The 15,316-nt window shown below is 41.9% G+C and overlaps 1 protein-coding gene and 1 long non-coding RNA gene across 3 annotated transcripts in view; one reads left to right on the top strand and one right to left on the bottom strand.

Annotated features, from left to right (window-relative positions):
* The window catches only part of LOC127476813 (uncharacterized), a 121,212-nt gene extending 113,028 nt beyond the window's left edge, over positions 1 to 8,184 (top strand). The window contains exon 3 of the long non-coding RNA XR_007906729.1: positions 8,174 to 8,184. This is a non-coding gene — a long non-coding RNA (uncharacterized LOC127476813). The remainder of the gene's footprint in view (positions 1 to 8,173) is intronic.
* ANTXRL (ANTXR like) overlaps positions 1 to 15,316 on the bottom strand; it is a 52,357-nt gene that overhangs the window by 16,886 nt on the left and 20,155 nt on the right. For both annotated transcript variants that reach the window (XM_051800128.1, XM_051800129.1), the window contains exons 10-16: positions 13,131 to 13,229; positions 10,797 to 10,866; positions 9,612 to 9,690; positions 5,351 to 5,446; positions 4,927 to 4,965; positions 1,729 to 1,827; positions 436 to 603 (exon numbers count right to left, since the gene is read on the bottom strand). In XM_051800128.1, coding sequence (XP_051656088.1) covers positions 436 to 603; positions 1,729 to 1,827; positions 4,927 to 4,965; positions 5,351 to 5,446; positions 9,612 to 9,690; positions 10,797 to 10,866; positions 13,131 to 13,229 — 650 coding nt within the window. The remainder of the gene's footprint in view (positions 1 to 435; positions 604 to 1,728; positions 1,828 to 4,926; positions 4,966 to 5,350; positions 5,447 to 9,611; positions 9,691 to 10,796; positions 10,867 to 13,130; positions 13,230 to 15,316) is intronic.

Raw genomic sequence — 15,316 nt, 5'->3', positions numbered from 1 at the left:
AAATCAAACACTTGGTCTTGTGGCTGAACTAGAGGAAAACAGAGCTGGACTCCAACCCAAGGCTTTAGCCACGATGCAGTCAAAGCAAGTATGGTGCACTTTATCCAATCCTCTTTTTGACTGCCTTGAGATGGCATAAAACAGCATCCTGCCCCCCAGCAAGAGTTGAGCAATCTGTTGTTACAATCCATTGTATCTAGAAAGACAGTGAGTTGAGGAAAGGCTCATGCCCTTCACTCTTCCTCAAAAATCTATGGCAATGCAGTGCCAGGTCAGATGCATGTTCCAAGAAACAAGCAAAGCTGAGGATTAACAGCTACTTTACCAAATAGGTTTTCCCAGCTCTGCAGAAAGAAAGGTTGTGCTAAGGAAGCGGGATGTAGTATCATATATGACATGAGAGACTTGATAAAAAATGAGGGTCAGACACATTACCTTGATGGGAGTGTACCATTTTCGCTGGGAAGGTGGTTTTCTCACATGGGGCTTCTTTGGCTTAGGTTCCCAGGGCTCATACTCCTGTTCTGGCAACTTAATAATAGCGTTTTTGGGTTTCTCCAGTTTCGCTCCTTCCTCCGTTGACCCCTTGTCTCCCCATCGCACCTGAAGACAGGAGAGCACACTGTAAGTAGATACACTTCAGCAGTCCCCACTGGTAAGTGGTTTCCACAGACATTAATCTAGTTCCCATCGGATGTCCCAGTGCCACCAGAAATGAAGTCAAATTTATGAAAGCACCGAACTCCCACCGTAATCAGAAATACACATTTAAGAGTAAAATAGTCTCATTCAAAAGCTTCTTGAACTACTAGCCTTTTCACCTTCCAGTAATTTAAAGTGGTGTGGGAATTCACAGCATCTGGGGCAGATGAGAATCATTAAGGCTGGAAAGACCTCTAAGCTGATTGAGTCCAACTGTCCAACCATTAACCCAGCCAGCAGCACCATGTACGCCATTAAACCATATCTCAAGTGCCACATCCACACACCTTTTCAGCACTTCCAGGGATGGTAATTCCACTTCTTCCCTGGACAGCCTGTTCCAACTCCTGATTACCCTTTAAGTGACATTGCTAGAAGTCATCTTTAGGCCCTCAGCTGATACAGGTGAACGACAATCACTGACTCCCTGGAATGTACATGCCACAGGACACCACAAGGCAGATTTTTTTCACAGTGACACTTCACTTACACTTCAGGACTGACTGGTGTATGAATTGGATTTGATTCATTGGCCAATTTCAACATAGATGTGCTTTTGTGTATCAGGAGTTAATGCTTAAATGGAAGAAAAAAATGCAAAAGAAAAAGAAACATCACTGGTTTAAAGTCCTCAAACCAACTGCCTTCAGCCTTTGCATAGATGGCACCCTCAAATACTTAAAATCAGCGTAGCCCCGTCTGAAGTCTTTCTGACAAGAGAACTGGACACAACTGCACTGAAGAGTTTGACTGGGTAAATTAAAACCTCTTTTAGTGTTTATCTCATTTCTTACCCTGCAAATTTTCTCTGGTTTATAATGCTAGATTCATTTAATTATTCACGTAAATGATAGCAGCTTGATCTCTGTTACTTGGACAGCAGGTGCAAATCAGGTAGACAAGCCCTAATTAAATCCCAGCCTCCAGTCCATCAAGGTACCTTTTCAAAAGTCACATAAAAACATATTGGTACAATTTTTAACTAAATGTGATAGGTTTTACAACACTAAAGAATAAGCCAAATACCTCCATCCTCTTAATCCCACCAACACCTCGACCTCCATAATAAGATGCATCCACGGTTGGCCACTTTTTCTTTGGCAATCCATCTTCATCATCTGATTCCTGTGGGAAAGACAAGGAGATATTACAGCTGTTCTCACATAAACAGCAAAAACTATGGAAAACAGCTGAATATCCTATGGTCCAGTCCTTGGATATCTGGCTTTGTGTGTTATACTTATTTGCTGATCAAAAAAAAAAAAGTCTCTTGTCTCTGCAGCTGCAATTTTAACTAGGAAAGCCAAAGACTGTCTATTCCTCTCCCCAGGCAGCTTTTATTTAGTCAAATATGCACTGAGCTCCAAAATCCCAACTGACTTGTAAGGGATGGCAAAATGCAGATGAATCTCCCACTATACTGGATTGCCACTATGCTATGCAGAAAATGCAGCAATCAGTTAGCCCAAATAACTAATTTATTAATTGCACTTTTAGAAATTATTGTCACCTAACAGAGGAAAACACAGGGAGTTTTCTACACGTTCATCAGACCCTTTTCTCATGGCAGTTGTAACAAGTTATTCTACACCACTTGATTCTTTGCAGGCTCAAGCTGTACAGTTTGAAACCAGGAATCAGACAGGAGCATCTCCAAATTGTCAGGGAGCTCAGATCCAGAATGATTATAAACACTGCAGGTTATTTTTAAGGAACATGCAAATCAGAATCAGGGACTTACTTCAGGTTCATTTTCTATTCTTGCTTAACTAAAAATTGGCAGATATTTCTGGTTCGACAACCCTGGGGAAACATCTCCAGCTCTATCATCTCGAGCCAATTGAAGTCACTGATATATGAATAGATTTCTCAGACTCCTCATCATTACACTAAGTCAAGGCACCTGAAAGTCACACCATGACACTCTCCAAGTACACACATAAATGAGGAAAGGGCCCAAACAAGCCTCCTACAATATTATTTTAATTCCTCACACACTAACAAAGACAAATAACTGTACCTCATGCTGGTATGCAGATGCGTGTGCTGCTCTTGGACTGGCCATGCACAGTGCTCTCTGCTAATTTTCATCAGTACAGGTATATTTCTAGAAACACTACCTGGACTTAGCTTTTAATTTAAAAATAAAATTAAAAGAATCAAGTGAAATCCAAATACTGTAGATGGACATAAATTACTGTCACATTACTAGCTGACAGTTTCTCAAAATTGCCTTTTGTGTTTCTATGGGAATGTATCAGGAATTGACAGCCCAAAAGTCAAGAATAGTTTTTTAAAAACATGATTTAATTTTTATTTGTTTGTATTTAGCTCTTAGGTTATGCCTTGGAGAAAGGATTCCATCAGTTATTCAGTGACATGTGATCTCTCAGCTATGGTTCAACGGGTCAATTCCTCCAACAAATTCTTCAGTATGGCCAGGAAAGGCTAGAGTTGACATTTCCATGAACTAAGGGGAGTTTGAGTTTGGGGTTTTTGTTGTTTTGTTTTGGCTTTTCGGTTTGGTGTTTTTTTATGATTTATTATTGTTGTGTTTTGGTTTTATCCTAATTCAGGGAAATAAATATACAAGAAAGGTATTGTGGTTTGGTGTTGGGGTTTGTTGCTGTTTCACTTAGTTGGTTTTTTTTAAAGAGTATAACAAATGCACAAATTTTATCCCACTTCATGCCACATCTAAACCAGTACCCAGTGAACTACATCAGCATTTTTAATACGTTTATATTTAATTGTGAACCTGAGTACTATATAAAATACTCTGCCTCTTCTATGAGATATAACACAGATTTCAAGCATTCATGTCTAACAGCTCTTGCTGCTGGCAAGCCTGACACTGGCAAGACACAGTTAATAATGACAGCTGATATTTTTCCAGCTAATACAGGATTTATATGAAATATCCCCAATACTGAACATACAGCATAGAAACATTTACAGCTACCACATGGAAATCTAATGCTTGTGGTTAAGTTTCACATAACTATATACAGTTTAAGAGCAGCAACACCAAACTGCATCAGCTAAAGGGCAAGTCACCATATCTAGAGAGGCTAGTGCTAAGTGTAATGAAACAACAATCCATACTGGATAAAGACAAGGCCAAGTAATGAGATGGATAACATCTGTATTCTGCATTATTCCTGGAGGCTTACATCAGTTTAGTCTCTTTTTTTGCATTTAAAATTTCTGCTGATGACAATAATTGCAAAGCATCTGGGAACTCTGCTGCAGGGGTGTAATGCTCTCTGCAACCTTCAAACAGAGCACAGCTGCAATTGCACACTTTGTGATAACACTAATCACACTAAAAACATGAATTTTGGTGTGTATTCTGAAGTTAAATTGTTACAGTGCTCAGGACAAGCAACAGGATCACATACACAGTAATGGTGGCCTCTAGCAACCTCAAAACAGCAGCTGTCGTTGCCTCCTCATATTCATGCCAAGTTACAGCAAGTTAGCAGCAAACTGTAAGACTCTCTTGTGGGTTACCAAATATTTTTCCATCATTTAACTGTCTATGCCTATGAAAGAAATAAAGGCAGGCATAAGTTTTCTCTGGAGTAATTTTATTTACTTCTTCTATTTTCATGAACTTAGTACAGTGCAGCTAAGCTGAGGTCAGGGTCAGTGAGTTACTGTCTCCAAAAGAGCTAAATAGAACCCTGCCTCAAACAGCACAACCTAAATGACGAAAGGCTAAATGTCCTTCCAAAGGTCACTCTGCAGAAGAGCCACTGCCAGGGCAGGTTTTTGTCTCCCTCTCCTGTAGCAAAGCCACAAGAATGTGGTCTTTGCTGTCCTTTCTTCCAGCTGCCAGACTGTTCCTTACTGCCAATCTGCGCTAAACTCCTGCTGAGAACAATGTCAGCTTTACTGGAGGAGGGACAGCTGTCAGCACAGACTGAGAAGCAAAGACTTGCTTACACACCTGTTCAAAGCACAGCAGAAGGAACGAAATACCATAGGAACTGTTGGTCTGTGGACTTCCGAGTTATGCAATTATTTTCTCTCTGGGTGGAAGCAGCCTTGCTGTATGTATATAAAGAAGCCAGAAAGCAGAAATAACTGCCCTGACCTAGAGAACTTCCTTTCACAGCCTTCGAGGTGTCATTAAGACACCTACAGGGGTGATATTCCTGGGCAACACAATACACTACAGTGGCTGCAGAAAGTGCAACAGCTCCAAAATAGCATACTCACAGGCTCTGGGGGTGGTGGTGGTGGCGGCTCCTTGATCACCTGGAATATACAAATATTGGGAGAAATCTGAGACAATGGCAGGGTTCATCCATCTCAATGCTTTGTTCTCTTTGTTTTCTTGATCATATCACAAATGAGTTGTTGTGTTTCATTCTCATACATGCAATTCCTACAGAAACTGAAGCAACACCCACAAGCTTACTTAAACTTCTCATTCAGCGTAAAAATCACATATGCCTTGAAACAATCAAAAACCCAGACTAGAGTGACTTCAACAAGCACTTTAAGCAACTTGTTGAATCAGGGCTTTACAAATATGGCAACATTTTTCTTAAGCAGTTAACCACCCACTCCAACACTTTAGCTGTGTGCTTTTGCCGAGAATAGATAAAACTAAGTCAATAGAATAAAAAACTGTATTTACCACTGTGCAGCAAAGGGGCCAAAACCACCACAGCAGAGCCAGAGCCAGCAGCAGGAAGAGAATCAGGAGAGCAATGAAAAGGATGGTCCCAGTCAGCTGCAAATAAGATGATTACATCTGGGTTATCTGCTATGTCTCAAAGAAGGCAGGAGCCCTGAAGTTACACATTTAGAATCAACTTTCACTCATTACAAGGTCTCAGGAAGATTGTGATCTTAATCTTCATTAAAATCATAACAGTATTTGATGTGACAAACCTGTATTTGAAGCCACAAAATCAGGGGAGCATCTCCTGTTTTGCATTGTGTATTTGTATAATTTACGTATGAATTTTTGGTATGTTTATAGCCCATTAGATTCAAGAGTCTTAAACCTGTACACAATCCATTTTGTGCTGACAGGTGCCTTAATACTGTCAGAGGGGCATTGCAAACTACATCACCACAGACTCTCAGGCATGCAGAATAACCTTTCATCACTAGAGATGCAGAATATGCAAATGCTGATATCCAAGGAATGGGAATACTGGAGACAAGACCTTATGGGTAACTGTTTGCATGTCAGTATCACAGAACAGAGAACAACTTACTTGCCCAGAGCATCAGCTCCAAGCCTGCCTGTATTGCCTTGACCCAAACTGCACACACAACCCTTGCCTGAGTGATTATACAAACTAGTCAATAATGCTGTTGGTTCTTGGTATGCTTCTTAGGGCTGGTTTGACAATTTTTATGAGATGCTGTAATCATTATCTTAAGCACTTCTGATTCTTATATTCCATTGATCTCTCTGCAGAGAACAGTGAGACTCTGGGGATGGATAGTTAAGGGTCTACCTTCAAAATCCAACTTAAATTTTCTTTAAAATTACCAGAAAAAAAAAAGTAAGTTTTAACACTTGAAATTAGCTTTCCGGAGCAGGTAGGCAACCAAAGAGAATCACAGCTCTGATTTTTCCAGATAAATCTTGATGGATCCTTTGAACTTGTAGCATTTCACATCAGTGCATTCAGAAGAGGCATTAACTCTGTGTATTGCTCTGATGACTACAGGAATCAAGTTTTCATATGCTCCTTGGCTCCTGCAGAACACACAGAGCACATGGCTTTTGGAAATTAAACACTTGTCACAGATGGGCACTGCTGGGATGTGCCCTATCCTTGGACTGCACTGGTTTTGGGAATGATGTTAAGATTAGCTCCAGCTATATTTAAATTTTTTTATATATATTGGGAAAGAAACCTCTTCAATGGTAGATTTTCAGAACTTGAGAAGAGGTTCAATTCACCAGAAACAGGGTAACAAAAGACCAGGCAAAACTTGGCAGCAAACTAGAGGAGAGCCTGAGTCTAGGAAGATGTGAAAAGAGCTTGAAGAAAGGTTGGTGAATCAGGCTGAGGAAATAAGAGTTGGCTAGAGAGGAAGCTGTAAGAGATTTTCAAAAAAGGATAGGTGAGAGGATAAAGTGAAAGAAAGCAAATTCCAAAAAAGACTTAGAGATGACAAAACCCATGAGATTCACCTTATTATATCTGAAACTACTTACTGAATTCCCATGACACCAGAAACTGATCCTTAGCCCCTTCTTACAAAAGGGGCTGTTCTAAGTGCATTTGTTTTCCCTTCAGACAATGAAAAGGCTGAGGGTGGAAAAGAAAGTATTAGCTGATAAGAACTTGCAAAATCTGGGTGAGATCCCAAGTGATTGAGTTGACTGGTAGCTAGTTCTTTCTCAGGCCAAATCCTAGAGCTGTCAGGACTAACGTGTTCAATATGGGATTTACACAAACACAGCACCTACTCCATGCCTTTAGGTGGACCATCAGGTCACAGCATCACCATCCCTCCACTGCTCCGTGGCTTTTTGTTATAAATACAACAAACTGACCTGTTTGGGATAAGCTATTTAGCTCACCTTCATTTGGTCAGGGAGCAGCTGGAGTGCTGCAACATGTGTACCAGACTCCCTGCTCAAAGAAGTCTTGTTAGAGGACACACTACCCAGCTGCAGTTCAGCACTACAGCCCCCCTCTCTGGCCCTCCTAAGGCCCCGTGTAGCACTAAAGCATCTGGAAAGCAAATACTTGAAGAGGTATTAATTCCCAGTGAAGTCAGTTTGCTGAGAAAAGGGTGAGTAAAAAATCAAGTATAGCTTTAGGAAGTATTGTTGCACTCCTTAAAAACAAATCCAAGTACAGTAGCTATGCAGTACCACTGCTACTATTACTCCAAACACACATTACCTCCTTGTTTTGTCACCTTTGTTTTCAGGCATTGCTTTTCTCATGCTAACTGCACATATAAATTGCTGTTTGCCATAGAAGCTCAGGAGCTGCTGGCAGCAAGAAGCTAGTCTTCTTTCAGTGATTTTAATGACACAAAGCATCACAGTGAAGCTGGACTTTGAAAAGAAAATAGCAGACTTCATACAGCTGAACAGAAATAAGCATCCCAATCACACAGAGGCTTTAGAAGTAAAGTGAAGATACTTACTGTATAGAAAGGACAGAAGGACCAGCTGGGGAGGAGAGCTGAGCAGGCCAGCTGACTGCCACCCACAGAAAAGGAAACAGGAGAGGAAAGGAAATAGAAGGAGTCTCTAAAATGAGAAGAGTGAAATGCATGAATTAAGATAAAGTTGGAAACTGAACTGCCAACCTCCCTGCTTATGGGATGTAACTGGAGTGAGACAGTACTTTTGCATCAGCTGTGAATGAGGCTTCCTGCCTCCTTCACATTAAATCTGCAATAGGCTGGTCAAAAACTGTCAGACTGACAGGACTGGAGTTTGGATTCCTCTTTTTATTCTAAGGCTACTAAGAAGAAAAGCTTTCTCCATCCATGCTCTGGCATTAAGGAACCCCAGCTAGGGCTGAGACTTCAGTCTTCATCAGAAATAGGTTACATACGGGTAACTAAATGCACCATTTAACACTTTTGTTACACTGCAGACTTGAAAGGTTTAATTGTACTTGAGGTAAAAGAGTGGAATAAAATGTGAAAATATCAGTCCTCAGTGTTGAAAATCTGGAGAAAAGTTTTGTAAAATAGACACGATCAGGTAAAGCAGCAAACACATCACTGCTAAATTGAGACCCTGCACCCCAAAGTGTTCCAGCACTCTGTTGTGAGATTTCCCACCTTCATCACTGAAAACATCAAAAAATGAGATCTGCAAGTTCCAGTCACTGCCTCTATCTGCATTCCTGCCCTTCTCCTCTGCAGCTGTCAAAATGGCCAACAAATGATTACAAGCCAATATGACAGCATTTGGCATAGGCTATAAAAGTCCTTTTGACACTAATAATAATAAAGCTCAAGTTTGATACAAATTGTTTGCTATCAGGTACTTCAGCCAACTTGGTTTAGACCAGAAGCACCAGGTTACATCTTTAGTTACAGTGCTCACTTGCATCAGCTATGGGCATTGCCTATTTTTACCCAAAGGTAAGGAAGACAATTGCTTATCTAGTAGTCAGTTTCTTAATTTTGATAGTTTGATTCTAAAAATCAGACTTTGATAAAGGAATACTTCTAGCTGTTTTCCCTGACACTTCACCTGGTCTTTTTGACCATGAGATTCTTGTATCCTAACCATCACTGTCCACAACAGCACACTCTCCCTTGGTTGGGCTAAGCAGCAGCATTTTATTAAGACACTCATATCAGGATCTGAGAGTTCTATTTCTTTCTGGCCATCCCACAAGACACCAAGAGAAAAAGCAAACAGACCCTATCACTAAAACTTAGAAAACATCTTAGCAAATCCTGAATTAGTAAAGGAAAACTGTGGTGGTCGAAGAACAAATGCTGTAAGCTCCAACCAAAAACAACCACGTCAATTTAGAGGACCTTTCATTCTGTGGCTCTTCCTGATCAAAGTCCTAACAGTTGCCTTTTTACTCCAGATCCCATTAGGTATCCCAAAGCTCAACAGGGTGTTGTTTTCTGATGCTCCTTCCATCATTTTCTCAGATCACCTGCCAGTAAGATCCTAGCTTTGAGGATCTCTCTCTTGGAATAGGAATGCCTTTTGTTGTAATTTTTTATTCAGGTAATCTGTCATGATTGTCTATCATCAATAACAATTGAATCTTAAGTAGCCCTGGTTATTTTTCCAAGAGCTGCTTCCATCTGGTCAGTAACTGTGATGCAGAAGCTGCAGACAGACCATGCTCGCTCAAGAAGGCTTTGCCTAAAGAACCACAGTTTCTTTCCAAGATCTCATGGTTTCTCTGTCAAGCCCCATTGCCATTACTTACACAGTGTGTGCTGGTGATGCTGACAGAGCTGGAGATGAACGTTAGCCCATTGTTCATGCTGACTTGTAGGAAAACCACCCTAAAGCACAAAACAGATACACTTACTTTTAGTGTCATATTTACACCCACTGTTACCTTTACTCTGCCTCTCTTTTAGCCATTGGCTCATAAACACACACGGACAGTGTGTCCTGCTGAGTCAAGGCATTTTCATGGCTCCAGGCACTTACCTGCATTTGCCTCCCTGCTTGCCCAGGAACTACCCTTTTTATGTTGCCTTAATTGAGATGGGACATATCCTCTTTATAAAAAAAACTCCTCCACCTGGGGCAAAGGGCACTAGGCCAGTGAATTAGAACAATGTCCCAGACATTTGCCATACTACTCTAAAGAGCACAAGAAACTAAGATTTTTTTTTAACCCCCTTCTGCAACTTAATGCACGAGAATGTTTCTTTTGTAATTCAAGCAAATCCAGAATACATGCATAGAGGTTAAGGGTAAAAACACTGAAATACCAGTGAAATTTTAGAAGATTCTGTCCTTAGCCATTCTCCAATATTAGAGAAAAGATCTACAGGGGGAAAAATAAAAAATAATAGTAATAAAAAAGGACAAAACCCAACCAAACAAATTTGCTTCACCCACAAATACAAAGGGAGATGGAGGCCCAGTACAGTATTTAAGCACCCACAAGATCACCAAGGGGAAAGGTAGGGCATTATGTCATGTCTCCTAGGAGTCTAAAGGATTAAAGCAGCTGGAAAATGCCAACACTAGACAGAGCAGGGCAAAATACAGGAAGCAATATCTATAACAGCAGCAAAGCAATTCAAATCAAACATCTCCTTTCAATCAAAACTAAAAGTTTGCCTGTAATTTAATTACCTTTTGGTCTGAAAAAACATGATATAGGAACAAAGGAGCAATCACCATTCTATGATATGGGGCCATGGTCCAGCCAGACCTTTGGTTAAACTGTGCTAAAGACCCAGCATTGAATAGGTCTATGCTGACTCATACTAGGAAAGGATTTGGCACAAAGGGGATGGCTGCAATCTGACACACATATACATAAATTTATTAGCTAGACACTTTGGGCAAAATTGTGAGCCTTTGGCTCAGTAATGACATCCTCATCCAGAAGTCCACTCTCTCTTGATACATGCTGGAAAGGAATACTTACTGTCCAACATCTTCTATCACTGGTGCCGGACAAAGTAAGTAAGTATCGTGAATAAGAGTCGGTTTTTCATCTGAAAAGAAATTAATATAACTATCAGGGATGAAAAAAAGAAATTGTTCCAAGCAGGCTACCCCCTGGAGAAGTGCTGACATGAATGACAGCCACAGATCAACTCAGTATATGGGCGAGTATCAATACTCCCCAGTGGTGCTGATTACCAACTAGAATAACCATTCATGTTGATGCCAACATGATGCTACCAGGCTAGAGGTATCACAGCTAAGAAATGGAAGTGTACCTCTGTTCCTGACAGCAGTGATCAGCCATTTGGAATTCAGCTTTGAGCAGTATCAATCATGCCCATCTGAGAAGTGCATGCAACCTCTACTCATACTGAATACTCTGACCCCTCAATTACTCAAGGGGTCAAAAGTTTAGCGTTCAGTTTTTATCTACCCCTTGTCAAATACACACAGAGCAGAATCCAAGGCTGCACTGTTTGAGCCCAGGAGAAAGGAAGGACAGAGATGGGGCAGAGCTAAAACTGACAAATACTGGAGAAAAAAACCAAACCAACCAGGGCTGGTCATTTACAGGAGCCAAACAGAGAGGGGCCATGACTGGTGTTCCCTTGAGACCTACCCTACACTAGCTGCTTCTGCTGTACCTGACCTCCCCTCCGTGGCAACATAAACTGCAAATAGCCCATGTTTATAAGGGTTTGGTACAGGCAGAGCCAAAAGCACAGCCATGGGTGTTTTCCCACCTTCTTGCACACCACTGCTCCAGCAGTCAGCAGTGTTAATCCTTTAGCTTTCAGAAGTCACATCCAGAAAGCCAAGTCCCGTGAACACAGACAGGAGGCCCAGCAGTAATCCTGCAATGGCATTCCACTAGAAGTGGGTAAACTGAGGCAGAAGAGCAGACACAGTACTGCTGTGACTACAGCTTAGCTCTAAATGGCCAGCAAAGCAGCTCTGGTGCTAGCCTGGAGAAAGACTGGTCTACGAGAGTTGAACCCAAGTAACAGGCTGATAAAAGCTGCCATCTTATTTACAGATATTTGTTTACTCTTTTTACCTAGGGAAAAAAAATAATTCAAGCAACAACAAATCTAAGAGTTGTTCCTTCATGCTTTATCCACTTCAAGCACACCTGAAGACAGAACTCATTTCCCTGCCTTGGCAGAGATGACAGCATAAAAATCACTGGTATGTTTTAGGGCCAGCCTGAAGGCAAAAAAAGCCGGTCAGCCTAAATCAGCATCTCATCACAACATCTGTTGCAGACCCAACCCAAGGAAAACACAACATGGAGCTGGAATGGAATCAGAGTAGTTTTCCTCCTGTGTATTTCCAGGCCCAGGTCAGCACTCACTGTGTGAAGTCCAATCAAGGTGCTAGTGGATTGGGGACAAGAAAAAAAAAGCAAAAAGTCTGTTTAACTGATAAACCACAAGAAACAAATCCTGGTTAAAGGGCATCTGTAAGTGGAATGAGAGCAAGACCACCAGAGCTGATTTAATGCAGCATCCACGTCGACAACTTGGACGAGAAATGAAGGAGCAATTCATTTGCTCCCTCTTGTAAGTGAATTCACTGCTAGAGAAGGCACCAGTCTGGGCACGACAGGATGTGAAAGCCTCTACTGTGCTCAGCCAACAAGGGTAGCATATACAAAAAAGGAGCAGAGCTTCCCCTTCCCACACCATGCTTCACCCTGCCAGACATACACGGCTTCTCAGGAGTCAGAGAACTGCTGAGAAACTGGACACTCAATCTTTTTTGGACATTCAGTCCTTTGCCTAGTTGCTGAGACAGCAAACAAAAGACCCTGTCCAGGGCAGCAATGACAAGGAATTTCCATGCTACACAGTCACTGTGGTGGGACCAGCAACTGGTGTCAGAGAGGAACAGAGCAGGCCTGGCAGGGCTTAGTTTTATTATGGCAATTGTCTCCTGAACTGGTGAATAAAAACTGAAAACACCACCATGGGATCAAGATAACACTACTTCTTTTTACTTGGAATGGGAAGCAATTTTTATTCTCCACCTTAAAACCTGATACCCACTCTTCTCTGCCATATGCATCACCCATGTGCATCACTACAATGATGCTGTGCAGCAGCATGCCCCATTTAAGCACTCAACACAATGCCCACAGGTCACAAGATTGAATAAGAATGAATTTCAAGCTTCCTTTAAGTGATCTCTGCCCCAGCTCCCCCTCATATCTGCTGCAAGGACTCCCCTTAACATGGATGAGTGTTGGCCTGTGTTCCATGAGGTGACCCAGCCACAGGTATCACTAGAATACACCAGCCTGCAAACTTACTGATAGTAAGGCTGTCATTGAGCTTGAAGCTGCAGAGTACTTGGTCAATATTTCTTGCATGATAAAAGCCGTTGCCTCTTACCACAACTTGAAAGGATTCTGCAAGTGAAAATATAGAAAGAAGATTTATGAAAAATAAATAACAGCATTTCAGTTCAGAATTACCTGAATTAAAACATGACAATTACTGTTCTCTGCCCTATGCCTGAAAGAAAACATTTCCCCTGACACTCTCTCTGTTCAGCAGCAGTGGCCAAGAGCATTACATGGCATTAGTGCTTTACAGAGTCTTCTCTTTGTCTTAAGTTGGCTTCCACAAGCGTAACACAGATCCACAATGCCTTGGAGGTGCCACAGTAAAACTAAGTCTGACTTGACTGATGTTATCTCATGGTTCCTCTGTGGCTTTTGGAACAGACACCTTGCACAAGCACCAGTCCTTCCTCCTCTCTTCGTGGCAGATGGCACTTGGCTGTAAGCAGCAGCTCTGTTCAGGCAGATGCTGACAGACAGGACTCCCTCTTAAATCCCCTGTGAACTAGAGAGAAAGCTTTGCATCTGGTACAAACCCTGAAAAAAAACCACAACAGTCCTCCTGCCCATACAATAATTGAGTCCGTGCACAGCCCCACTCAGCATCTGCTCTGCATGGGAATACCTAAGGTGCCATCATTTTCTTTGTGCTCTTCCCCCACAACCTTGTCCCAGCAGCTGAAACCACCAGTGGCACAAGAAGAGGCCTGCCACAACTTCTGTTGTTTTATTCCTGATAGGGCAGGCACCTGTGATTTGTCATTACTGTGATAAGCAACTATGATTTGTTCATTCAAGTAGGAGAAGCATCATTGGGGTTTTTGTTTTTGGTTTTGTTTTTTTTTTTGGCTAATGTTTCAATAGTCTTTTTACTGACAGAGCAGTTTTGCATTTGAACAAAGCCAATATAGGAAGGGTACTGTCAAAAGGGAGAACCCAACTGCACACGCCCTCCACTGTTGGCACCACTGATCATGTTGCAGTGCACTGACTCGCTCATACTCCTGGAAAATAACTTTGTTGCCAGAGACACCAGTAAAGTGACTTGCCTAGCTGAGCATCAGCTGGAAAAAGCAGCACACAGGAGAAGGTAAGGGAGAGCGACAAGTAGTGGTAGCACCAAGTGAGTTTATGTCTATCATGAAAGCACTTGGTGTCACCATATCTTTCCTGTCCCTAACTGTACTGGATAACTTGAGAAAGAAAATTATCAAGAAACCTGGCTTTGTTTTCTCAGCTAAAACAAAACTGCACTTGGATTTTTCTTGTCTCCTGAACTAATAGTCTTAAAAGGCAGCAACCACAAAGGTTTAATTGGTAGATATTTCAGTGGCTTTAAAAAGATACAGCAAGTAAGAAAGTTTCAACACAAGACATCAGAGGTAAAAGCTACATCTAGAAGTTTAGTCTTGTCAAGACAGTTTACCTCTCCTGCCATTCTTTTCACTGTGACTGCCACTCTGCACAGTCAGTTGTGAGCCAGTGACTGGGCAGTAACCTGTCTACCAACATAAGCTGACAAGACTTGCAGGGAAATGTAAACAGTTGGTACTGGATTTGGTTGTTGCTGTTAAGAAGCCTGCCCCTTCGGTTGCTCTGGAGCATTAATGTGTTCTGGATGATGGTCTGTTGAAATGGCTAATTCCATTTAATTTTGTGCTCTGGCTCTGGCTGCGTCCTTTTCTTCCTTAGTTACTGTCAGATCGTAGATTGCAGCTTTTGACAAGACAGCGAAGGGAAAAAGGTCAGCACTGAAATAACCGGGCAGCGCTGGCAGCGAGATGGTAGGTTGAAGCTGGTGTGCGCTGGCTGCGCTGTCGGCTCCGCTTCTCTGACTCTGATGAGAAGCTGACTGCTTGCATCCACACCTGGTAGTTGATGTGGCCAGTAGGATGCCACATCCAACAAAACCTTTCAATCACATCTGCGTACCGTGAGCATAATCAAAGCAATGATGCTGTCAAACAGGATATGAGGCACCTCCGATTCTGCACTGATAGCCTGTTTACAGGCTGCATGTCTTGGTCATTTTAAATCAGAGGGAACAGGAAGGACCCGACTACATTGCTCCACACTGGGGACAATGAATTTGCAGGGTCAAAAAGCATTAAGCATCGGATAACTGTCACAATATGACGAGATGAATTTGTAAA

The sequence above is a fragment of the Manacus candei genome, unplaced genomic scaffold (assembly GCF_025592945.1).
Source record: "Manacus candei isolate 608988 ecotype Guabito, Panama unplaced genomic scaffold, ASM2559294v1 h1tg000050l, whole genome shotgun sequence".
In the NCBI taxonomy this organism is placed as follows: domain Eukaryota; kingdom Metazoa; phylum Chordata; class Aves; order Passeriformes; family Pipridae; genus Manacus; species Manacus candei.
This window is presented reverse-complemented; position numbering and strand designations above follow the sequence as displayed.